This window comes from Ranitomeya variabilis, chromosome 4, assembly GCF_051348905.1.
Source record: "Ranitomeya variabilis isolate aRanVar5 chromosome 4, aRanVar5.hap1, whole genome shotgun sequence".
Classification (NCBI taxonomy): Eukaryota; Metazoa; Chordata; class Amphibia; order Anura; family Dendrobatidae; genus Ranitomeya; species Ranitomeya variabilis.
Window position 1 is genome coordinate 728,807,891 of NC_135235.1, and position 26,350 is coordinate 728,834,240.

General features: G+C 45.3%; 2 protein-coding genes across 3 annotated transcripts in view; one reads left to right on the plus strand and one right to left on the minus strand.

Annotated features, from left to right (window-relative positions):
- LOC143767950 (uncharacterized) overlaps positions 1 to 26,350 on the minus strand; it is a 243,024-nt gene that overhangs the window by 95,836 nt on the left and 120,838 nt on the right. The window lies entirely within an intron of this gene.
- Positions 1 to 26,350, plus strand: part of LOC143767929 (uncharacterized) — a 54,571-nt gene that overhangs the window by 19,227 nt on the left and 8,994 nt on the right. For both annotated transcript variants that reach the window (XM_077256452.1, XM_077256453.1), the window contains exons 6-10: positions 5,171 to 5,317; positions 5,447 to 5,626; positions 5,710 to 5,833; positions 5,917 to 6,014; positions 6,213 to 6,303. In XM_077256452.1, the coding sequence (XP_077112567.1) occupies positions 5,171 to 5,317; positions 5,447 to 5,626; positions 5,710 to 5,833; positions 5,917 to 6,014; positions 6,213 to 6,303 (640 nt within the window). The remainder of the gene's footprint in view (positions 1 to 5,170; positions 5,318 to 5,446; positions 5,627 to 5,709; positions 5,834 to 5,916; positions 6,015 to 6,212; positions 6,304 to 26,350) is intronic.

Consider the following 26,350-nt stretch of genomic DNA (forward strand, 5'->3'; position numbering starts at 1 on the left):
TCATCAATATAAGCGACTCTGTAAGAAGGAGGACATACAGAATTAGTAAATGCAAGGAGCCAGATTCGTCAAAAAGAAGAGGTAACTCAGAAGGGGTAAACATGAATACACCCATATCTATAACATCATGACATAGGCATAAAAGAGTATGTATAGTGAATGTACGGTATAATGGGTGTATAAACAGATAATGGCAAATCATATAAAGGAAAGTAAATCATATTCCCTATTCAAACCCTTAGGAAAAAGGGTCTGTACCTCATGGATCCAGAATGTCTCCTTTTATTTCAGGATGCATACGCGATTACACCCACATCTGTGGGGGGGGGGGGGGGGGGTTGTACGTGCTCGATGACCTGAAATCTTAATTGTGAGACATTATGCCCTTCTATCTTTGACAGTTCCTCCTATATATAGTAGGCCGCATGGACATTTAATTAGGTAAATCACAAAAGATGTGTCACGGGTAGAGGAATCTTTAATGGCGTATCTCTTCCAGAGTGTGGATGGTGAATGACATTATCCTTAATAACGTTGTTGCATTGCATGCAGGGAATGTGCCAGTTTTGGGGTTCTGGAGGAATCTTTGTGTTGGTCTAGACCGTGAGGTGCCTATGTCAGCCCTAACTAACGAGTCTCTGATATTGGGGGCTCGTTTAAAGCCGGGTAAGAAGGGGTGTGGGAATTCTGCCACATCAGGGTAAGCAGTGCGTAATATGCCCCAATGTCTCCTAATGGTTTGGTGCATAATTAAGGAAAAGGGGCGATAGGTATGTACAAATGGTATACGGCTCGTAGTTGTAGATCTTACAGTATTTGTGGAGTTCGTTGAGGTGTTTAGTGAGGAGGGTAACCGCGTTCTCCAATTTATGGGGCATTTTATTTTGTTTGAGCGTAGCATGGCATCAGATACAATTCTTTGAACACGTTTGAACTGTGATTTTGGAATTGATCTTTTGACAGATGGGGGATGAAGACTCTGAAAATGTAAAGCTATCCCTGTCAGTTTGTTTGGTGTATAGGTCAGTGGATAGTTCACCATTTTGGTCTTTAAGGACCATAGTGACCAAGAAATACACTTGATATTCATCTTTAGTCATTGTGAAATTTAGGCCAGGCCAGAGGGTATTCAATTCATGAAAGAAAAAATCGAGGGTTTCTGATGTACCGTTCCAAACGCAGAAAATGTTGTCTATGTACCTTTTCCAGACAATGAGGTGTGATTGAAATAGTGAGTTAGGAAAGATGCATTTAGTCTCAAATTCTGCCATGTAGTAATTTGCGTAAGAAGGCGCTACATTTGAGCCCATTGCTGTTCCTTTAATTTGTAAGTAGAACGAGTCTTGGAATATAAAATGATTCTTAAAGTGAACCAGTCAGTTTTGGCCGCTATAAGACGCAGCCACTGCCTCTCAGGGCTTATCTACAGCGTTCTGTAATACTGTATATAAGCCCCCGATCCGAATTGCGAGATAAGAAAAATAAGTTTCATTATACTCACCGGGGGCGATCCGGCCCGATGGGTGTTGCAAGTCCGGGTCCGGCGCCTCCCATCTTCTTGCTATGCCGCCCTCCTGCTTGGTCGTGGCTCCCCGGCATCGCGCTCCTGTGCAGGGGTACTTATCTTCCCTGTTGAGGTCAGAGCGAAGTACTGCAGTGCGCAGGCGCTGGGAAAGGTCAGAGAGGCCCTGTGCACTGCAGTACTTTAGGCTGTACTACAGTATTGACTGCATTATAATTACATCATATCTTCAAAAGTTGAGAGCCAAGTTTCTTTATAACTGACACCATTATTAGGCCTGTAAGTATCGTAATAACTAGGCCGCCCCATACTATCGAGTGCTTGGGGGAGGAGGGCAATCAGCTGAACTCCGTCACACCTTCTTAGATGCCTTGTTTGCAGCAAGTGGTTAAACTGCCAGGGTGTTTGTTGCAGCCGCTTCTGTCCCGTCCCTGCGGTGTACATCTATGTTCTGGGGCCCAAAAGAGTAAAAAAAAAAATTTTACAATTGTTTATTGTGTGAAAAAATAAAAAGTGTCTTTTGCTTTTTCCATGTTTTTTTCTTTTTACAAGATTTGTTGGAATCAATTTTCTTTAGAAACATTTTATTACCTGTTTTTTTTCTGGTGTCTTTCTTGTAATAAAGGAAAGCCTAATGACAGAAATAAACCCCTTAAAACACTGTACATGGAGACTTTGGGATAAGAGATGGGTGGACACCTGGATGTTTGGGTCCGGCGGGTTCGGCCGAACAGGTACAAAAAGTTTGGGTTCGGGTAACAGAACAGTACTCGAACCCGGAACCCATTCACTTGAATGGGGGACCCGAACATCCATTGTTTGCACTGTCATGTGCATGGCAGTGTGGCAAACACCGCTTCGGATCGGTGGCGAAATCCTCCCCGCCGGTCAGAGAGGCGCTGTCAGAAGACAGTGGATGCGCTCAGCTGTGATTGGAGGTATAAAGTTTACCTCTGGTCACTGGTGTCAGCTGATGGGACTACTGCTCCCGTCATCTGACACCTGCTAACGCTAATAACATTGAGAGCAGGACTGGCGGATGGGAGTATTCATCTGCCGCTCCTTCGCAGGAAATAAATGATTAAAAAAAAACAAAACGTGTGGGTTCCCCTGTATTTTTGCTAACCATCCAGGCAAAACTCAGAGCTGGAGGCTGCAACCCTCAGCTGTCAGCTTCCGCAAGGCTAGTTAGCAAGAATAGAGGGGTCACCATGCTGTTTTTTTTTTTTTTAGTTATTTAAATAAATTATAAAAACTGTGTGGGGTCCCCCCATTTTTGACAACCAACCTTGCTAAAGCTCAGTGATGGAGGATGACATTCTCAGGATGGTAAGGGGCCATGGATATTGGCCCCCCCAGCCTAAAAACAGCAGCCCGCAGCTGCCCAGAAAAGGTCATCTATTAGATGCGCCTTTTCTAGCGCTTTACCCAGCTCTTCCCACTTGCCCTTTAGCCGTGGCAAGTGGGGTTAATATTTGTGGGGTTGATGTCACCTTTGTATTGTTAGGTGACATCAAGCCCATGGCTTAGTAATGGAGAGGTGTTTATAAGACACCCATCCATTACTAAACCTATAGTTATATGGTAAAGACACAGCCAGAATAAAGTCCTTTATTTGAAAAAAATGACAGACTCCTTCATTAATCTCAATTAAACTATACTTACTGCATCTCCTAATCCCGCAAAGCCCTCGATCTCTTGTAATAAAAATAAAATAAAAAAAACAACAATAAAGCATACCTGTCCATCGTTCTGTCCCACGCCGTAATCCATGGCTGAGGGTGAAATAGTTTTCAACCTGGACGATGTCAAGATGCGACCGTCCCGGCTGAAAACCACTGGTGAATGAGTTGCTGATAGCGCAGCATCATTCACAAGCGTTGACATCATCGAGGCCGGGCTGAACTTCGGTGACCTCAGGACCGTGGGAAAACGCCAGTGATGATGTCACTCTGGTCAATGATGCTGCGCTCTCAGCATCTCATTCACCAGTGGTTTTCAGCCGGGGCGGTTACATCTTGGCACCATCCAAGTTGAAAACTAGCCCCCAGACATGGATTACGGCGTGGGAGAGACCGACGGACAGGTATGGTATATTGTTTTATTTTTATTACAGGAGATCGAGGGCTTCGCTGGGATTAGGCGTAATAATAAAAATGGAAAACTGTGATTAGTGTTATTTCAAATAAAAGACTTTATTCTGGCTGTGTCTTTATTTAACATGTAACTATAGGACTAGTAGGAGAGGTATCTTATAGACAACCCTCCATTACTAAGCCATGGGCTTGATGTCACCAGACAGTAGAAAGGTGACATAAACCCCACAAATATGAACCCCACTTGCTACCGCTACATCTAATAGGTGCGCCTTTGCTTGTTGCTGTTTTTAGACTGGGGGGGCTATATAAATGGCCCCTTACCAGCCTGAGAATACCAGCCCACAGCTCTCTGCTTTAGCTGCGGGCTGCTGTTTTGTAGGCTGGGGGGCCTATATCAATGACCCCTTACCAGCCTGAGAATATCAGCCCCCAGCTGTGAGCTTTAGCAAGACTGGTTTTCAAAAATGGGGGGACCACACACTGTTTTTTTTTAAATATGTATTTAAATAATTAAAGAAAACAGCATGGGCACCTCTCTATTCTTCCTATTTAGCCTTGTTGAAGCTGACAGCTGAGGGTTGCCGCCCCCAGCTGTGAGTTGTCTGGCTGGTTAGCAAAAACGCAGGGGAACCCACGCCGTTTTTTTTTTTTCAATTATTTATTTACAGCGCAGGAGCAGCTAATGAATACTGCCATCCGCCACTCCTGCTCTCACTGTAGTTAGCAGCTGCAGGTATCAGATGATGGGAGCAGTAGTCCCATGAGCTGACACCAGTGACCGGAGGTAAACTTTATACCTCCGATCACAGCTGAGTGCTCCTGCTGTCTTTTGGCAGCGTGGGAACCGCGGCTCTCTGACCGGCGGGGAGGATTTTGCCACCGATCCGAAGCGGTGTTTGCCACGCTGTCATGCACATGACAGCGCAGCAAACACCCGGTGTTCCGAACCTGAACAGTAACACGGACTTCCTGGTGAAGTCCGTGTTCTGTGTTCGTGCCTGTTTGGGATCAGATAATTTCTGTCCCAGTGTTTGTGGAAGCAAAAAAGCTTTTATAAAAGCCTCAAACTTCTGTGTGTGAATCAGACCTGAGATCTAACGTGATAGAAGATTACAGTTCGGGGAAGACGGGAAACCTCCATATAGACGGCCGGTGGGGATGGAGTCAGTGATGGACTCGGACAAATATGTTTCTAGAGCCGTAGTAGAAGATGAAGATGTCGTCCTCATCATGAAGTCGTTATTTCTCCTGTCACGTGTAATGAATATCTCCTGCAGTATTGCTAATGCCGATTCCAGTGTCGGTAAATGAGACGAGAATTAGCGTTATGGAAGATGAGTCTATGAGGAACGTATTCAGCTGCCGACTCCGAGGGAGAAACTGCTTGTTGTCTGTGGCCGAAATATATACAGGTTTTATTAGTAGATATAAAGAAGAAAACTAAATACTGTAAAATATTAAATCTCATGTTTCCCTTATTATCTCAAGTAATTGTATTATTACACAGGATTTTTATGATGTTACATCGGCTCATCTTCTTCTCATTCAGGTCTCTACAATATCGGATCCTCTCAGTGAAGATCTACATAAGAAAATTTTCCTGATTTACCCATCAAAGATGGATATGGACAGAGACAAGATGGCGGAGAAGATATTACACCTCACCCTAGAGATCCTCTTCCGGCTTACTGGAGAGGTGAGAGATTCTGATGGTGTCACATTACATCATTCTTATCTATGGGAATAACAGATGGACAGAACTGGAGAGGTGAGGACTCTGGAAATGTCTGTAGTGAGATTTATTAATGTGTCTCTCCATAACCAGGATTACACAGTAGTGAAGAAGACCTCTAGTGAGCGCTGTCAGGACCCTGTGTCTGAGGGATGGGGAAGACCCCTGAGCCCAATCACAAGGCCTCCACCTCACCCACTGATACATGAGGACATCAATGACCAGAAGATCTTAGAACTAATGTACAAGATGATTGAGCTGCTGACGGGAGAGGTGACACTGCTGGGAATGCTGGGACATTATACAGTAACGCTATAAAGGGATCGGGGGGATGACGGTGTCATTGTATGTGTTAGGTACCTATAAGGTGTCAGGATGTCGCAGTATATTTCTCCATGGATGAGTGGGAGTATTTACAAGGACACAAAGATGTATTCAAGGATGTCAAGATGGAGGTTCCCCAGCCCCTCACATCACCAGGTAATAGACAGGACTAAATACACACAGCCTATAATTATCTGTATGTAATGAATGAATTCAGTCCCTGTATGTGTTTCCTCCAGATCTATGCAGTAAGATGACAACACCAGAGAGATGTCCCCATCCTCTTCTTCCACAGGACTGTAAACAAGAAGATCCCAATGTTCCTCAGGATCATCAGGTAGATGGAGAGAAGGTGTCGTGAGATCTCCCCTATGATGTGTAGATGGCTGTGAAGGTCTTGTGCTCAGTCTTGTTTTATCCACCAGTATTCTATGTTTTATACTTGTGTAATGAGAACGGTGCAGATGGCAGGATTAGAGCTGATCATAGATGTGACTTCTCCATCTGTCTGTGACTTTTACAATATTTGTTTCAGGGTGAAGATCTGACCCATATTAATACTACAGAGACGTATGTGAGGGGGGATGAGTGGTGTAAAGAGGAGATACCTACATATGACTACCCAGGTGAGTAGTAACCACTAACTACAGAGAAGTCCCAGATTCTTGTCAGTCACCGTCTGTGGCTGCTTTATCAGTGGTGTAGTCTGGCTGTATTACCATGATCACCATTTTGCCTCTAGACCACAACATTCTCCTCCATCCAAAACTGTTAAAATGACTTTAGGCATTGAAAGCCTTTTTCTATAGAACTTACAACCTGGAAGATACACCTACCCTCTGGGATTAGAAGACGCAGATAGTTATCTGCCCAGATCTGTAAACTACAAAGCCAAATGACAGTGTACGTAGAATGTGCTGACAAATTAGAAAATCGCTTGATGAAAAGTATTATGATGGGCCTGTAAGAGAAAGCGGAGGGTAATGATGCTGTTGGCTTCCTAGATCCCTGATATCTTATTGGATGAATCTCCCTTCTCTCCCTTCTGTGCTGCTGAATGTGCTCATATGGTCCCTACAAGACCAGGTTCAGTCTTTCTGGCCAAATTTTGCTTTTATGATCGACAACATTAAATGTGCAGTGAGGCCAAGTGTGAATTTCTGTACAATAACAGCAGAGTTTCCCTTTATCCTGAATTTTCAATTTGTATTAAAATTAACTAATTTCAAGGAGGATTGTGATAAACTACAGAAAAACCATTACACCTGTGCCATGGTATAACTCTAAGCCAGTGTTTCTCAACTCCAGTCCTCAAGATCCACCAACAGGTCATGTTTTCAAGATTTCCTTAGCATTGCACAGGTGATGGAATTAATGCTTGAGCGGGTGATGAAGTTATCACCTGTGCAATACTAAGGATATCCTGAAAACTTGACCTGTTGGTGGGTCTTGAGGACTGGAGTTGAGAAACACTGCTCTAAGCTGTGTGTGGTTAATGGCTGTAATATACATTTATTCACCCCTGCAAGAGATGTGTTGGCATTGCTGGAGCCCTGGTTTCATGGATTTACTCCATGTCATTAATTGCATTGTTTTCCATCCTAAGGAATTCAGATTACTGCACAATCTCTCCTGAAATGGGGAGCAATATTATTTTCTCTAATCTTCTAGTCAGGACACACTTTAGCTCCAATGGTCTACCATAAATGAATACAACTCCGGTTTACTGTTGAAGTTATTCTCTCGTACATACATTGTTGGGAATGTAGCATAGAATAAAAAAATGTGTTGTGTTTTTTTTTACCTGTTCATTATTTATGATAGTTTGATTGGGGTGGGATTGTCCTGCCTCACTTATGTGCAGGGCCGGCGTCAGCACCCGGCCAAGTCCCTGGGCCCATTTTGACAAGTGTGACCAACTTTTTACTATTGATGCTGCCTATGCAGCATCAATAGTAAAAAGATATAATGTTAACCCCTTTCTGACATCTGATGTACTATCCCGTCGAGGTGGTATGGGCCCGTATGACCACCGACGGGATAGTACGTCATCACCGATCAGCCGTGCTCACGGGGGAAGCGCGGCCGATCAGGGGCGGGTGTCAGCTGACTATCGCAGCTGACATCCGGCACTATGTGACAGGAGCGGTCACGGACCGATCCTGGCACATTACTTCCCGGAACACTGCGATCAAACATGATCGCAGTGTTTCGGCGGCACAGGGAAGCATCGTGCAGGGAGGGGGCTCCCTGCGTGCTTCCCTGAGACCCTCAGAGCAACGCGATGTGATCACGTTGCCCCAAGGGTCTCCTACCTCCTCCTCCCTGCAGGCCCGGATCCAAAATGGCCGCGGGGGCCTTCCGGGTCCTGCAGGGAGGTGGCTTGCAAGCGCCTGCTGAGAGCAGGCGCAGGGAAGCCTCCCTGCAGTGCCGGTGTGATTGCTGATCTGACACAGTGCACTGCAAAGTGTCAAATCAGCGATCTGACACTATAGTATAATGTCCCCCCTGGGGCAATGTTGCAAAGAAAAAGAAAATATTTAAACACGTGTACAAAAAAAAAAATCCTAAATAATAAAAAAAAAGTATATATATATTGTTCCAATAAATACATTTCTTTGTCTAAATAAAAAAAACAATAAAAGTACACATATTTAGTATCACCACATCCGTAATGACTCGACCTATAAAACTGTCCCACTAGTTAACCCCTTCAGTGATCACCATAAATAAAAAAACGAGGCAAAAAACAACGCTTTATTATCATACCGCCGAACAAAAAGTGCAATAACACGCGATCAAAAAGAGGGATCTAAAAATCATGGTACCGCTGAAAACGTCTTCTTGTCCTGCAAAAAACGAGCCGCCATACAGCGTCATCAACGAAAAAATTAAAAAGTTATAGTCCTCAGAATAAAGCGATGCAAAAATAATTATTTTTTATATAAAATATATTTTATCGTATAAAAGCGCCAAAACATAAAAAAATATAAATGTGGTATCGCTGTAGTCGTACTGACCCGAAGAATAAAACTGCTTTATCAATTTTATCAAACGTGGAACAGTATAAACTCCCCCCAAAAGAAATTCACGAATTGCTGTTTTTTTTTTTTTCATTCTGCCTCACAAATATCAGAATAAAACGCGATCAAAAAATGTCACGTTCCTGAAAATGGTACCAATAAAAACGTCAACTCGTCCCGCAAAAAAACAAGACCTCACATGACTCTGTGGACTAAAATATGGAAAAATTATAGCTCTCAAAATGTGGAGATGCAAAAACTATTTTTTGCAATAAAAAGTGTCTTTTAGTGTGTGACAGCTGCCAATCATAAAAATCTGCTAAAATCCCCTCTCTAAAAGTAAATAAAACCCCCCTTCATCACCCCCTTAGTTAGGGAAAAATAATACAATTTAAAAAATGTATTTATTTCTATTTTCCCATTAGGGTTAGGGCTTTAGTTAGGGTTAGGGTTGGGGCTAAGGTTAGGGTTGAGGCTAAAGCTAGGGTTAGGGTTGGGGCTACAGTTAGGGTTTGGGTTGAGGCTACAGTTAGGGTTAGGGTTGGGGCTACGGTTAGGGTTGGGGCTACAGTTAGGGTTAGGGTTGGGGCTAAAGTTAGGGTTGTGTCATGATCTCAATGGCAAGAGAACATAGCATAAGCATATATAGGAACTAGCTCTTGGAAGATGGGAACTGAGCTGACCATGAACTAAACCTAACGCACAACTAGCAGTGGCCGGGTAGCATGCCTACGTTGATTCTAGATGCCCAGCACCAGCCGGAGGACTAAATAATGCTAGCAGAGGAAAATATCAGTCCTAGCTCACCTCTAGAGAAATACCCCGAAAGGAGACAGAGGCCCCCCACATGTATTGGCGGTGAATAAAGATGAAATAACAAACGTAGTATGAAAATAGGTTTAGCAAATTTGAGGTCCACTTACTACATAGCAGAAGACAGAAAGGACACTTTCATGGTCAGCTGAAAACCCTATCAAAACACCATCCAGAAATTACTTTAAAACTCTGGCATTAACTCATAACACCAGAGTGGCAATTCCTGTTCACAAGAGCTTTCCAGACACAGTAACGAAACTACAGCTGTGAACTGGAACAAAAATGCAAAAACAAACATGGACAAGAGTCCAACTTATCTAGTAGTTGTCTAGGAGCAGGAACAAGCACAGAGAGGCTTCTGATAACATTGTTGACCGGCAAGCAACTAACAGAGCAGCAAGGTTATATAGCGACTCCCACATCTTGATGGGAACAGGTGAACAGAGAAGATGAAGACACCAGTTCAATTCCACCAGTAGCCACCGGGGGAGCCCAGAATCCAAATTCACAACAGTACCCCCCCCTCAAGGAGGGGGCACCGAACCCTCACCAGAACCACCAGGGCGATCAGGATGGGCCCTATGAAAGGCACGAACCAGATCAGAGGCATGAACATCAGATGCATTCACCCAAGAATTATCCTCCTGGCCGTATCCCTTCCACTTGACCAGATACTGGAGTCTCCGTCTGGAAACACGAGAGTCCAAGATTTTCTCCACAACGTACTCCAACTCACCCTCAACCAACACCGGAGCAGGAGGCTCAACGGAAGGCACAACCGGTACCTCATACCTGCGCAATAATGACCGATGAAAAACGTTATGAATAGAAAAGGATGCAGGGAGGTCCAAACGGAAGGAAACAGGGTTAAGAATCTCCAATATCTTATACGGGCCGATGAACCGAGGCTTAAACTTAGGAGAAGAGACCCTCATAGGGACAAAACGAGAAGACAACCACACCAAATCCCCAACACAAAGCCGAGGACCAACACGACGGTGGCGGTTGGCAAAAAGCTGAGTCTTCTCCTGGGACAACCTCAAATTGTCCACCACCTGCCCCCAGATCTGATGCAATCTCTCCACCACAGCATCCACTCCAGGACAATCCGAAGATTCCACCTGACCAGAGGAAAATCGAGGATGAAACCCCGAATTACAGAAAAACGGGGACACCAAAGTGGCAGAGCTGGCCCGATTATTGAGAGCGAACTCCGCCAATGGCAAAAAAGCAACCCAATCATCCTGGTCAGCAGACACAAAACACCTCAGATATGTCTCCAGGGTCTGATTAATCCGCTCGGTCTGGCCATTCGTCTGAGGATGGAAAGCGGACGAAAAAGATAAATCTATGCCCATCCTAGCACAGAATGCCCGCCAAAATCTAGACACGAATTGGGTCCCTCTGTCAGAAACGATATTCTCAGGAATACCATGCAAACGAACAACATTTTGAAAAAACAGAGGAACCAACTCGGAAGAAGAAGGCAACTTGGGCAGAGGAACCAAATGGACCATCTTAGAGAAACGGTCACACACCACCCAGATGACAGACATCTTCTGAGAAACAGGCAGATCTGAAATAAAATCCATCGAGATGTGCGTCCAAGGCCTCTTAGGAATAGGCAAGGGCAACAATAATCCACTAGCCCGAGAACAACAAGGCTTGGCCCGAGCACAAACGTCACAAGACTGCACAAAGCCTCGCACATCTCGTGACAGGGAAGGCCACCAGAAGGACCTTGCCACCAAATCCCTGGTACCAAAAATGCCAGGATGACCTGCCAACGCAGAAGAATGAACCTCAGAGATGACTCTACTGGTCCAATCATCAGGAACAAACAGTTTATCAGGTGGGCAACGATCAGGTCTATCCGCCTGAAACTCCTGCAAGGCCCGCCGCAGGTCTGGAGAAACGGCTGACAATACCACTCCATCCTTAAGGATACCTGTGGGCTCAGAGTTACCAGGCGAGTCAGGCTCAAAACTCCTAGAAAGGGCATCCGCCTTAACATTCTTAGAACCCGGTAGGTATGACACCACAAAATTAAACCGAGAGAAAAATAATGACCAGCGCGCCTGTCTAGGATTCAGGCGCCTGGCGGTCTCAAGATAAATCAAATTTTTGTGGTCAGTCAATACCACCACCTGATGTCTGGCCCCCTCAAGCCAATGGCGCCACTCCTCAAAAGCCCACTTCATGGCCAAAAGCTCCCGATTCCCAACATCATAATTCCGCTCAGCGGGCGAAAATTTACGGGAAAAGAAGGCACAAGGCCTCATCACGGAGCAGTCAGAACTTTTCTGCGACAACACTGCCCCAGCTCCGATCTCAGAAGCGTCGACCTCAACCTGAAAAGGTAGAGCAACATCAGGCTGACGCAACACAGGGGCAGAGGAAAAACGGCGCTTAAGCTCCCGAAAGGCCTCCACAGCATCAGGGGACCAATCAGCAACATCAGCACCCTTCTTAGTCAAATCGGTCAATGGCTTAGCAATATCCGAAAAACCAGCAATAAATCGACGATAAAAGTTAGCAAAGCCCAAAAATTTCTGAAGACTCTTAAGAGAAGAGGGCTGCGTCCAATCACAAATAGCTTGAACCTTGACAGGATCCATTTCAATGGAAGAGGGGGAAAAAATATATCCCAAAAAGGAAATCCTCTGTACCCCAAAAACACACTTAGAACCCTTCACACACAAAGAATTAGACCGCAAAACCTGAAAAACCCTCCTGACTTGCTGGACATGAGAGTCCCAGTCATCCGAAAAAATCAGAATATCATCCAGATACACAATCATAAATTTATCCAAATAATCACGAAAAATATCATGCATAAAGGACTGGAAAACTGACGGAGCATTTGAAAGACCAAAAGGCATCACTAAGTACTCAAAGTGGCCCTCGGGCGTATTAAATGCGGTTTTCCACTCATCCCCCTGCCTGATTCGCACCAAATTATACGCCCCACGAAGGTCAATCTTAGAGAACCACTTGGCCCCCTTTATGCGAGCAAACAAATCAGTCAGCAACGGCAATGGGTATTGGTATTTAACAGTGATTTTATTCAAAAGCCGATAATCAATACATGGTCTCAAAGAGCCGTCTTTTTTTGACACAAAGAAAAAACCGGCTCCTAAGGGAGATGACGATGGACGAATATGTCCCTTTTCCAAGGACTCCTTTATATATTCTCGCATAGCAGCATGTTCAGGCACAGACAGATTAAATAAACGACCCTTTGGGTATTTACTACCCGGGATTAAATCTATGGCACAATCGCACTCTCGGTGCGGAGGTAACGAACCAAGCTTGGATTCTTCAAAGACGTCACGATAGTCAGACAGGAACTCAGGAATTTCAGAGGGAATAGATGATGAAATGGAAACCACAGGTACATCCCCATGAGCCCCCTTACATCCCCAGCTCAACACAGACATAGCTCTCCAGTCGAGGACTGGGTTGTGAGATTGCAGCCAAGGCAATCCTAGCACCAAATCATCATGTAGATTATACAGCACCAGAAAGCGAATAATCTCCTGGTGATCCGGATTAATACGCATAGTTACTTGTGTCCAGTATTGTGGTTTTTTATTAGCCAATGGGGTGGAGTCAATCCCCTTCAGAGGAATAGGAGTCTCCAAAGGCTCTAAATCATACCCACAGCGTTTGGCAAAGGACCAATCCATAAGACTCAAAGCGGCGCCAGAGTCGACATAGGCGTCCGTGGTAATAGATGACAAAGAGCAAATCAGGGTCACAGATAGAATAAACTTAGACGGTAAGGTGCAAATGGAAACAGATTTACCAAGCTTTTTAGTGCGCTTAGAGCATGCTGATATAACATGAGTAGAATCACCACAATAGAAACACAACCCATTTTTCCGTCTAAAATTCTGCCGCTCGCTTCGGGACAGAATTCTATCACACTGCATACTCTCTGGCGACTTCTCAGTGGACACCGCCAGATGGTGCACTGGTTTGCGCTCCCGCAAACGCCTATCGATCTGAATAGCCATTGTCATGGACTCATTCAGACCCGCAGGCACAGGGAACCCCACCATAACATCCTTAATGGCATCAGAGAGACCCTCTCTGAAAGTCGCCGCCAGGGCGCACTCATTCCACTGAGTAAGCACAGACCATTTACGGAATCTTTGGCAGTAAATTTCCGCTTCATCTTGCCCCTGAGATAGGGACATCAAAGTTTTTTCTGCCTGAAGCTCCAAATGAGGTTCGTCATAAAGCAACCCCAAGGCCAGAAAAAACGCATCCACATTGAGCAACGCAGGATCCCCTGGTGTCAATGAAAAAGCCCAGTCTTGAGGGTCGCCCCGGAGCAAGGAAATCACAATCCTGACCTGCTGTGCAGGGTCTCCGGCAGAGCGAGATTTCAGGGACAAAAATAATTTGCAATTATTTCGAAAATTCTGAAACCCAGATCTATTCCCCGAGAAAAATTCCGGCAAAGGAATTCTCGGCTCAGATACAGGTGCATGACAAACAAAATCTTGCAAATTTTGTACCTTCGTGGCGAGATTATTCAAACCTGCAGTTACACTCTGAAGATCCATTACAAACAGGTGGACACAGAGCCATTCAAAGATTAGAAGGAGAGAAAAAAAAAAAAATTTCAGCAGACTACTTATTTCTCTCCTTTCTCAGCCAAGGATTTTAACCCTTTAGTGGGCCGGTCAAACTGTCATGATCTCAATGGCAAGAGAACATAGCATAAGCATATATAGGAACTAGCTCTTGGAAGATGGGAACTGAGCTGACCATGAACTAAACCTAACGCACAACTAGCAGTGGCCGGGTAGCATGCCTACGTTGATTCTAGATGCCCAGCACCAGCCGGAGGACTAAATAATGCTAGCAGAGGAAAATATCAGTCCTAGCTCACCTCTAGAGAAATACCCCGAAAGGAGACAGAGGCCCCCCACATGTATTGGCGGTGAATAAAGATGAAATAACAAACGTAGTATGAAAATAGGTTTAGCAAATTTGAGGTCCACTTACTACATAGCAGAAGACAGAAAGGACACTTTCATGGTCAGCTGAAAACCCTATCAAAACACCATCCAGAAATTACTTTAAAACTCTGGCATTAACTCATAACACCAGAGTGGCAATTCCTGTTCACAAGAGCTTTCCAGACACAGTAACGAAACTACAGCTGTGAACTGGAACAAAAATGCAAAAACAAACATGGACAAGAGTCCAACTTATCTAGTAGTTGTCTAGGAGCAGGAACAAGCACAGAGAGGCTTCTGATAACATTGTTGACCGGCAAGCAACTAACAGAGCAGCAAGGTTATATAGCGACTCCCACATCTTGATGGGAACAGGTGAACAGAGAAGATGAAGACACCAGTTCAATTCCACCAGTAGCCACCGGGGGAGCCCAGAATCCAAATTCACAACAGGGTTGGGACTAAAGTTAGGGTTGGGGCTACCGTTAGGGTTGGGGCTAAAGTTAGGGTTGCGGCTAAAGTTAGGGTTTGGATTACATTTACGGTTTGGATTAGGGTTAGGGGTATGTTAGGGTTAGGGGTGTGATTAGGGTTATTGTTGAGGTTGGAGTTAGGGGTGTGGTTAGGGTTGGGATTAGGGTTACGGATGTGGTTGGGATTAGGGTTAGGGGCATATTCGGGTTAGGGGTGTGGTTAGGGTTGGGATTAGGGTTAGGGGCATGTTCGGGTTAGGGGTGTGGTTAGGGTGGGGATTAGGGTTAGGAGTGTGTTTGGGTTAGGGTTTCAGTTAGAATTGGTGGGTTTCCACTGTTTAGGCACATCTGGGGCTCTCCAAACGCGACATGGTGTCCGATCTCAATTCCAGCCAATTCTGCGTTGAAAAAGTAAAACAGTGCTCCTTCCCTTCTGAGCTCTCCCGTGCGCCAAAACGGGTTTACCCCAGCATATGGGGTATCAACATACTCAGGACAAATTGGACAACAACCTTTGGAGTCCAATTTCTCTGGTTACCTTTGGGAAAATAAAAATTTGGGGGGCTAAAAAATCATTTTTATGGGAAAAAAAAGATTTTTTATTTTCACGGCTCTGCATTATAAACTGCAGTGAAACACTTGGGGGTTCAAAGTTCTCACACCACATCTAGATAAGTTCCCTGGGGGGTCTATTTTCCATTATGGGGTCACTTGTGGGGGGTTTCTACTGTTTAGGTACATCAGGGGCTCTGCAAACGCAATGTGACGACTGCAGACCATTCCATCTAAAGGTACCGTCACACTGAGCAACTTTCCAACGAGAACGACAGCGATCCGTGACGTTGCAGCGTCCTGGATAGCGATCTCGTTGTGTTTGACACGCAGCAGCGATCAGGATCCTGCTGTCACATCGCTGGTCAGAGCTAGAAGTCCAGAACTGTATTTCGTCGCTGGATCACCCGCTGTCATCGCTGGATCGGTGTGTGTGACACCGATCCAGCGATGTGTTCGCTTGTAACCAGGGTAAACATTGGGTTACTAAGCGCAGGGCCGCGCTTAGTAACCCGATGTTTACCCTGGTTACCATTGTAAATGTAAAAAAAAAAAAAACCGTACATACTTACATTCCTGTGTCTGTCACGTCCCTCGCCGTCAGCTTCCCGCACTGACTGTGAGTGCCGGCCGTAAAGTAAAAGCAGAGCACATCGGTCACCGCTGTGCTGTTCTTTACGGAAGCTGACGGCGAGGGACGTGACAGACACCGGAATGTAAGTATGTAGTGTTTCGGGTTTTTTTACATTTACAATGGTAACCAGGGTAAACATCGGGTTACTAAGCGTGGCCCTGCGCTTAGTAACCCGATGTTTACCCTGGTTACAAGCGAACACATCGCTGGATCGTGTCACACACACCGATCCAGCGATGACAGTGGTCTGGGCCTGTGTTATATACTACGTGGCTGTGCTATATACTACGTGGCTGTGATATATACTACGTGGCTGAGCTATATACTACGTAGCTGTGCTGTATACTACGTGGCTGTGCTATATGCTACATGGGCTGTGCTATATACTATGCGGGCTGTGTTATATACTATGTGCCTGTGCTATATGCTACGTGCCTGTGCTATATACTACGTGGGCTGTCTTATATACTACGTGGGCTGTGTTATATGCTACGTGGCTGTGCTATATGCTGTGTGGGCTGTTATATGCTACATGGCTGTGTTATATACTACGTGGGCTGTGTTATATGCTACATGGCTCTGCTATATGCTACGTGAGCTGTTTTATGCTACATGGCTGTGTTATATACTACGTGGGCTGTTATATGCTACATGGCTGTGTTATATACTACGTGGGCTGTTATATGCTACGTGGCTGTGCTATATACTACATGGGCTGTGTTATATGCTACGTGGCTGTGCTATATACTAAATGGCTGTGCTATATACTACGTGGGCTATGCTATATGCTATGTGGCTGTGCTATATGCTACATGGGCTGTGTTATATGCTATGTGACTGCTATATGCTATGTGGCTGCTATATACTACGTGGGCTTTGTTATATGCGATGTGGCTGTGCTATATACTACTTGGGCTGTTATATGCTACGTGGCTGTGTTATATACTATGTGGGCTGTGTTATATGCTACGTGGCTGTGCTATATACTATGTGGGCTGTGCTATATAGTACGTGGCTGTGTTGTATAGTACGTGGCTGTGTTATATAATAAGTGGCTGTGCTATATACTATGTGGGCTGTTATATACTACATGGCTGTGCTATATACTGTACTACGTGGCTGTGCTATATACTATGTGAACTGTGTTAAATACTACGTGGCTGTGCTATATACTATGTGGGCTGTGTTATATACTACGTGGCTGTGCTATATACTACGTGGCCTTTAATTTGCCTTTATTTGCTAAAATCTGCTAGAATTTGCTCTTATGATGCAGCAGTCTTGTAGTCTCCGATTCAAGGATTTTATACTTCTTATCATATATATAACTCAAAGCTCGGTCTGACCTGACAAGACAGCCGAAACAAAGCGATCCAGAAAAAGAATTAAATTAAAGCTTTATTGTTTACAGTTCAAATCATATGCCTCTATGCCCAAAGCACCCTAACAAGGTGGGAGGCTGGATAGTACATATCACACTCAATAGTCCGTAATACAGGAGAATACAATTATAACCCTTTAAGCCTATCTTGTATATTTATCGCTGCCTCAGCATACACATAATACAGATAACAGTAGAAACAAGGATAATATCTACCTGGTCCCAGGTGGGTCGTCCGACTACGACCTGGGGGTATCACATTGAGGAGATGTTATGGGTGTAGGCAACCTGGGCATTTGCAATCCAGCTGTCCCTCAAGGATTCAGAGAGAGCTCCATGCATCCCCAACTTGTCCAGTGCATTTTGTACACTCCATCCCACCTGAGGAAGAGTTACTACCACCCCCACCTGAGAGGACCACCGACCCGGACACCATAGATACCTCTCCTGGAGTGTACGGACTCCTGCCTTTGTCCCTCAGAAATACAGTGCAACAGCAAAGCCACCTGCAGGAAGATTTAATTGATGGATACAAAGTGTCGGGATTTAGAGAGACAGGGGCATTCCTGACTATCGCTGACCCCCGTGTGTTTCGACCCGAGGCAATTCACCAGGGTCCGGGAATTCCTATTGTCCTGGCGGGGGGTGTCCACAGATATGTACAGCGAGCTTTGGTACATTTGGATTATGGTTTTGGAGAAAAACTGGTGGATTGGAGTTATGGGAGGACTTCCTGCAGATATCCTCCTTGGAAACGACATTGGGGAGTTAGTGTCACTGATGAGCAATCTGTTTGGCAAGAAGGTCTTTGGGCCTCTCACTCTTCTGAAAGAACAATTGGAGGGAGATATCGCAGGCACCGGAACGCCCATCATTCCCATACGTTCTAGAGTTCAGAGACTGTCTCGCCCAGCTAGCTACCTTGGCTAATGAACATCAGCGAACGGCCCAGTCCAGTCAAAAAACCTGGTATGACCATAAATCCAGGACCTGGGAATTTATGGACAACAAGTGCTCATGATTATTGCAACCCCTGCCACTGTACAAGGAACTATAAACAGTGGAGCAAAGTGGACTAAAGTGAGCAGGCCAGAGGTCTGTGTAGACCTCATGGCATGCTCACTTATTAAGAGTGGGGAGAGGTTGTGATGGTGGGATATGGTATGTGGATATCATTTATTTTGTATCAGTATTTTACTGATTTTCATGGTGTTCTTTTGTAGGATGCGTTATTTGCTAATTGATGAATGGATGTTGTTGCCATCTGTTATCAGCCCCCACAGTACTGTATTGTTGTCTTCTCAAAGGGTCAGTGAATAATTCTGTTGCTAATATGCTAATGACATATTGAACTAGCTTGTTGAAACAATGAGCCCCTGCTGCCCACCCCCCTAACCTGTGAATGAGGGGTTGGACTTGTAAAATATCAGGGAGGTGAGACACCGATCAGTCTTGTGTGGAACTATGATGTGTTCACAGCACCTCAGAGAGTAAGAGTATATGGACTATGTTATCCTCTGTCTGCTGGATTGTTGGACTTTTATGCTGTTACTGAACTGCATTTGGGTTCTGGACTATTTTATCATGTGTGTGGTGGATCCTATATGGACCTGTCGTATTTTTGCCTAAATAAAAGTCTTGGAATTGTTTACTATACTCTTGCTCTGTTGATTGTGTGATACCAGAGAAGGACCCCATGACACACGTCCTTTATAAGAAGAGCATGATGTTGAATACAGTGGGGCAAAAAAGTATTTAGTCAGTCAGCAATAGTGCAAGTTCCACCACTTAAAAAGATGAGAGGCGTCTGTAATTTACATCATAGGTAGACCTCAACTATGGGAGACAAACTGAGAAAAAAAAATCCAGAAAATCACATTGTCTGTTTTTTTATCATTTTATTTGCATATTATGGTGGAAAATAAGTATTTGGTCAGAAACAAAATTTCATCTCAATACTTTGTAATATATCCTTTGTTGACAATGACAGAGGTCAAACGTTTTCTGTAAGTCTTCACAAGGTTGCCACACACTGTTGTTGGTATGTTGGCCCATTCCTCCATGCAGATCTCCTCTAGAGCAGTGATGTTTTTGGCTTTTCGCTTGGCAACACGGACTTTCAACTCCCTCCAAAGGTTTTCTATAGGGTTGAGATCTGGAGACTGGCTAGGCCACTCCAGGACCTTGAAATGCTTCTTACGAAGCCACTCCTTCGTTGCCCTGGCTTTGTGCTTTGGATCATTGTCATGTTGAAAGACCCAGCCACGTTTCATCTTCAATGCCCTTGCTGATGGAAGGAGGTTTGCAGTCAAAATCTCACGATACATGGCCCCATTCATTCTTTCATGTACCCGGATCAGTCGTCCTGGCCCCTTTGCAGCGAAACAGCCCCAAAGCATGATGTTTCCACCACCATGCTTTACAGTAGGTATGGTGTTGGATGGATGCAACTCAGTATTCTTTTTCCTCCAAACACGACAAGTTGTGTTTCTACCAAACAGTTCCAGTTTGGTTTCATCAGACCATAGGACATTCTCCCAAAACTCCTCTGGATCATCCAAATGCTCTCTAGCAAACTTCAGACGGGCCCGGACATGTACTGGCTTAAGCAGTGGGACACGTCTTGCACTGCAGGATCTGAGTCCATGGTGGCGTAGTGTGTTACTTATGGTAGGCCTTGTTACATTGGTCCCAGCTCTCTGCAGTTCATTCACTAGGTCCCCCCGCGTGGTTCTGGGATTTTTGCTCACCGTTCTTGTGATCATTCTGACCCCACGGGGTGGGATTTTGCGTGGAGCCCCAGATCGAGGGAGATTATCAGTGGTCTTGTATGTCTTCCATTTTCTAATTATTGCTCCCACTGTTGATTTCTTCACTCCAAGCTGGTTGGCTATTACAGATTTAGTCTTCCCAGCCTGGTGCAGGGCTACAATTTTGTTTCTGGTGTCCTTTGACAGCTCTTTGGTCTTCACCATAGTGGAGTTTGGAGTCAGACTGTTTGAGGGTGTGCACAGGTGTCTTTTTATACTGATAACAAGTTTAAACAGGTTAATTAAAAGAAAACTTAAACTATCTGCGCTGGAGTCAAAAAGTAAGGGAACCATATATGGAGCAAGTATTAAATTCAATTAGATTGCTGCAAATAAATATATAAAAAAGGAATATATAAGAACCTGATGATGAAGGCAGGAGCCTGGAGCTAGAGCCGTTAGTATGGTTGTCTTTCTCCGCTGTGTCTTTCTATCGGTTAGTCCATTCACATGGTCCGGAAAAAGGTAATCCGATAATCCGATAAGGGCTTGGTTAGATCTTCAGGGGTATGAGCTACAGGTACTGTCCCGGCCGGTGACAGAAACTCCTGCGCTCTATACCTCCGTACAGTCTCTGCACGCTGCTCGGCTTTGGTAGGTGCTCTGCTTACCGCAGGACCTTCCGTGACGTCACGTACACGTGATTCCTCACGTGACAGCCTATGGATAGTGAGAAGGACCAATTCCTACGCGTTTCGGAGCCAAACGTGCTCCTTCCTCAGGAGCAGCGTGCAGAGACTGTACGGAGGTATAGAGCGCAGGAGTTTCTGTCACCGGCCGGGACAGTACCTGTAGCTCATACCCCTGAAGATCTAACCAAGCCCTTATCGGATTATCGGATTACCTTTTTCCGGACCATGTGAATGGACTAACCGATAGAAAGACACAGCGGAGAAAGACAACCATACTAACGTGTCATGATCTCTGCAGGCAGAGATCATAGCAAGCCTATAGAGGGACAAGCTCTCGGAAGATGGAACTATACTGACCATGAACTAAGCCTGCCGCGCAACTAGAAATAGCCAGGTAGCATTTCCTATTTAACGCTAGATGCCCAGCTCTGGCCTAAGACCTAAATAGCTAGCAGAGGGAAATATAAGACCTGGCTCACCTCTAGAGAAATATTCCAAAGAAGACAGTAGCCCCCCACATATAATGACGGTGAGTTCAGATGAAACAACAAACGCAGCAGGAAAATAGTCTTAGCAAATTTGAGGTCCGCTTACTAGATAGCAGAAGACAGATAGTATACTTTCATGGTCAGCAGAAAAACACTAACAAAACACCATCCAGAGATTACCTTAAACTCTGGCATTAACTCATAACGCCAGAGTAGCAATCCCTGATCAACGAGAGCTTTCCAGACACAGTAACAAAACTTCAGCTGTGAACTGGAACAAATAGGCAAAACAAAACATGGACAAAAGTCCAACTTATCTAGTAGTTGTCAGAAGCAGGAACAAGCACTGAGAGGCATCAGATAACATTGTTGACCGGCAAGAAACCACCAGAGAAATGAGCTTAAATAGCGACACCCACTACTGATGGAATCAGGTGAAACAGGAAAGAGGATGACAAGTCCAATTCCACAAGCGGCCACCGGGGGAGCCCAGAATCCAAATTCACAACAGTACCCCCCCCTCAAGGAGGGGGCACCGAACCCTCACCAGATCCACCAGGGCGACCAGGATGAGCCCTATGGAAGGCACGAACAAGATCAGAAGCATGAACATCAGATGCATTGACCCAAGAATTATCCTCCTGGCCGTAACCCTTCCAGTTGACCAGATACTGGAGTTTCCGTCTGGAAACACGAGAGTCCAAAATTTTCTCCACAACGTACTCCAACTCACCCTCAACCAACACCGGAGCAGGAGGCTCAACTGAAGGTACAACAGGTACCTCATACCTGCGCAATAACGACCGATGAAAAACGTTATGAATGGAAAAGGACGCAGGGAGGTCCAAACGGAAAGAAACAGGATTAAGAATCTCCAATATTCTATAAGGGCCGATGAACCGAGGTTTAAACTTAGGAGAAGAGACCCTCATAGGGACAAAACGAGAAGACAACCACACTAAATCTCCAACACAAAGCCGAGAACCAACACGACGATGACGGTTGGCAAAACGCTGAGTCTTCTCCTGGGACAACTTCAAATTGTCCATAACCTGCCCCCAGATGTGATGCAATCTCTCCACCACCGCATCCACTCCAGGGCAATCCGAGGATTCCACCTGACCGGAGGAAAATCGAGGGTGAAACCCCGAATTACAGAAAAACGGGGACACCAAGGTGGAAGAACTGGCCCGATTATTGAGGGCGAACTCTGCCAATGGCAAAAAAGCAACCCAATCATCCTGGTCAGCAGAGACAAAACACCTCAGATATGTCTCAAGGGTCTGATTAGTCCGCTCGGTCTGGCCATTAGTCTGAGGGTGAAAAGCAGATGAAAAAGACAAATCTATGCCCATCCTAGCACAGAAAGCCCGCCAAAATCTAGACACAAATTGGGTACCTCTGTCAGAAACAATATTCTCAGGAATACCGTGCAATCGGACAACATTCTGAAAAAACAGAGGAACCAACTCAGAAGAAGAAGGCAACTTGGGCAGAGGAACCAAATGGACCATTTTAGAGAAACGGTCACAGACCACCCAGATGACAGACATCTTCTGGGAAACAGGCAGATCTGAAATAAAATCCATCGAGATGTGTGTCCAAGGCCTCTTAGGAATAGGCAAGGGCAACAGCAGTCCGCTAGCCCGAGAACTACAAGACTTGGCCCGAGCACAAACGTCACATGACTGCACAAAGACTCGCACATCTCGTGACAGAGAAGGCCACCAGAAGGATCTTGCCACCAAATCCCTGGTACCAAAAATTCCGGGATGACCTGCCAATGCAGAAGAATGTACCTCAGAGATGACTCTGCTGGTCCAATCATCCGGAACAAACAGTCTATCAGGCGGACAACGATCCGGTCTATCCGCCTGAAACTCTTGCAAGGACCGCCGCAGATCAGGAGAAACGGCCGACAAAATTACTCCCTCCCTAAGGATACCTGTGGGTTCAGAATTACCAGGAGAGTCCAGGTCAAAACTCCTAGAAAGGGCATCTGCCTTAACATTCTTAGAACCCGGTAGGTATGACACCACAAAATTAAAGCGAGAAAAAAATAAAGACCAGCGCGCCTGTCTAGGATTCAGGCGTCTGGCAGTCTCAAGATAAATCAAATTTTTGTGGTCAGTCAATACCACCACCTGATGCCTAGCCCCCTCGAGCCAATGGCGCCACTCCTCAAACGCCCACTTCATGGCCAAAAGCTCCCGATTCCCAACATCATAATTCCGCTCTGCGGGCGAAAATTTGCGAGAAAAGAAGGCACAAGGCCTAATGACGGAGCAGTCGGAACCTTTCTGCGACAACACTGCCCCAGCTCCGATCTCCGAAGCGTCAACCTCAACCTGAAAAGGCAGATTCACATCAGGCTGACGCAACACAGGGGCAGAGGCAAAACGGCGCTTAAGCTCCTGAAAGGCCTCTACAGCATGAGGGGACCAATTAGCAACATCAGCGCCTTGTCTGGTCAAATCAGTCAGTGGTTTAACGACATCCGAAAAACCAGCAATAAATCGGCGGTAAAAGTTGGCAAAGCCCAAAAATCTCTGAAGACCCTTAAGAGAGGAGGGCTGAGTCCAGTCACAAATAGCTTGCACCTTGACGGGATCCATCTCAATGGAAGAGGGAGAAAAAATATACCCCAAAAAGGAAATTTTCTGGACCCCAAAAACGCACTTAGACCCCTTCACACATAAAGAATTAGACCGCAGAACCTGAAAAACTCTCCTGACCTGCTGGACATGAGAGTCCCAGTCATCAGAAAAAATCAGAATATCATCCAGATATATTATCATAAATTTATCCAGAAAATCGCGGAAAATATCATGCATAAAAGACTGGAAAACTGAAGGGGCATTAGAAAGACCAAAAGGCATGACCAAATACTCAAAGTGGCCCTCGGGCGTATTAAATGCGGTCTTCCACTCATCCCCCTGCCTGATCCGCACCAAATTATACGCCCCACGAAGATCAATTTTAGAGAACCACTTAGCACCCTCTATACGAGCAAACAAATCAGTAAGCAATGGCAATGGGTATTGATACTTAACAGTGATCTTATTCAGAAGCCGATAATCAATACATGGTCTCAAAGAGCCGTCTTTTTTTGAGACAAAGAAAAACCCAGCTCCCAAGGGAGAAGAAGATGGACGAATATGTCCCTTTTCCAAAGACTCCTTTATATATTCCCGCATAGCAGCATGTTCCGGCACAGACAAATTAAACAAACGACCCTTTGGATATTTACAACCCGGTATCAAATCTATGGCACAATCGCACTCACGGTGCGGAGGTAACGACCCAAGCTTGGGTTCGTCAAAGACGTCTTGATAATCAGAGAGGAACTCAGGGACTTCAGAGGGAATGGACGACGAAATAGAAACCAAAGGTACGTCCCCATGAATACCCTTACATCCCCAGCTCAACACAGACATTGCTCTCCAGTCCAAGACTGGGTTGTGAGACTGCAACCATGGCAATCCCAGTACCACATCGTCATGTAAATTATACAGCACCAGGAAACGAATAATCTCCTGGTGATCCGGATTGATACGCATGGTTACTTGTGTCCAGTATTGTGGTTTATTATTAGCCAATGGGGTGGAGTCAATCCCCTTCAGAGGAATAAGAGTCTCCAAAGGCTCTAAATCAAAACCACAACGATTGGCAAAGGACCAATCCATAAGACTCAGAGCGGCGCCAGAGTCAACATAGGCGTCCGTGGCAATGGATGACAAAGAGCAAATCAGGGTTACAGACAAAATAAACTTAGACTGAATGGTGCCAATGGAAACAGACTTATCAAGCTTCTTTGTACGCCTAGAGCATGCCGATATAACATGAGTAGAATCCCCACAATAGAAACACAATCCATTCTTCCGTCTAAAATTCTGTCGCTCGCTCCTGGACAGAATTCTATCACACTGCATACTTTCTGGCGTCTTTTCCATAGACACCGCCAGATGGTGCACCGGTTTGCGCTCCCGCAGACGCCTATCAATCTGAATAGCCATTGTCATGGACTCATTCAGACCTGCAGGCAAAGGGAACCCCACCATAACATCCTTAACGGCATCAGAGAGACCTTCTCTGAAAGTTGCCGCCAAGGCGCACTCATTCCACTGAGTAAGCACAGACCATTTACGGAATTTTTGGCAGAAAACTTCAGCTTCGTCTTGCCCCTGAGATAGTGCCATCAAAGTTTTTTCTGCCTGAAGTTCCAAATGAGGTTCCTCATAAAGCAAGCCCAAGGCCAGAAAAAACGCATCCACATCGCGTAACGCAGGATCCCCTGCTGGCAATGAGAAGGCCCAATCTTGAGGGTCACCCCTGAGCAAGGAAATCACAATCCTAACCTGCTGAGCAGGGTCTCCAGCTGAACGAGACTTCAGGGACAAATAAAGCTTACAATTATTTCGGAAATTCTGGAAGCTAGCTCTATTCCCAGTGAAGAACTCCGGCAAAGGAATTCTCGGCTCAGATACCGGAGCATGTACCACAAAATCTTGTAAATTTTGTACTTTCGTGATGAGATTATTCAAACCCGCAGTTACACTCTGGAGATCCATTATTGTCAGGTGCACACAGAGCATACAGAGATTAGGAGGAGAGAGAGAAAAAAGACTGCAGCAAGGCAGACTGGAGGGAAAAAAAAAAAAAAATTCCAGCAGACTTCTTATAACTCTCCTTTCTCAACCTGGGTCTTTAACACTTTACGGGCCGGTCAAACTGTCATGATCTCTGCAGGCAGAGATCATAGCAAGCCTATAGAGGGACAAGCTCTCGGAAGATGGAACTATACTGACCATGAACTAAGCCTGCCGCGCAACTAGAAATAGCCAGGTAGCATTTCCTATTTAACGCTAGATGCCCAGCTCTGGCCTAAGAC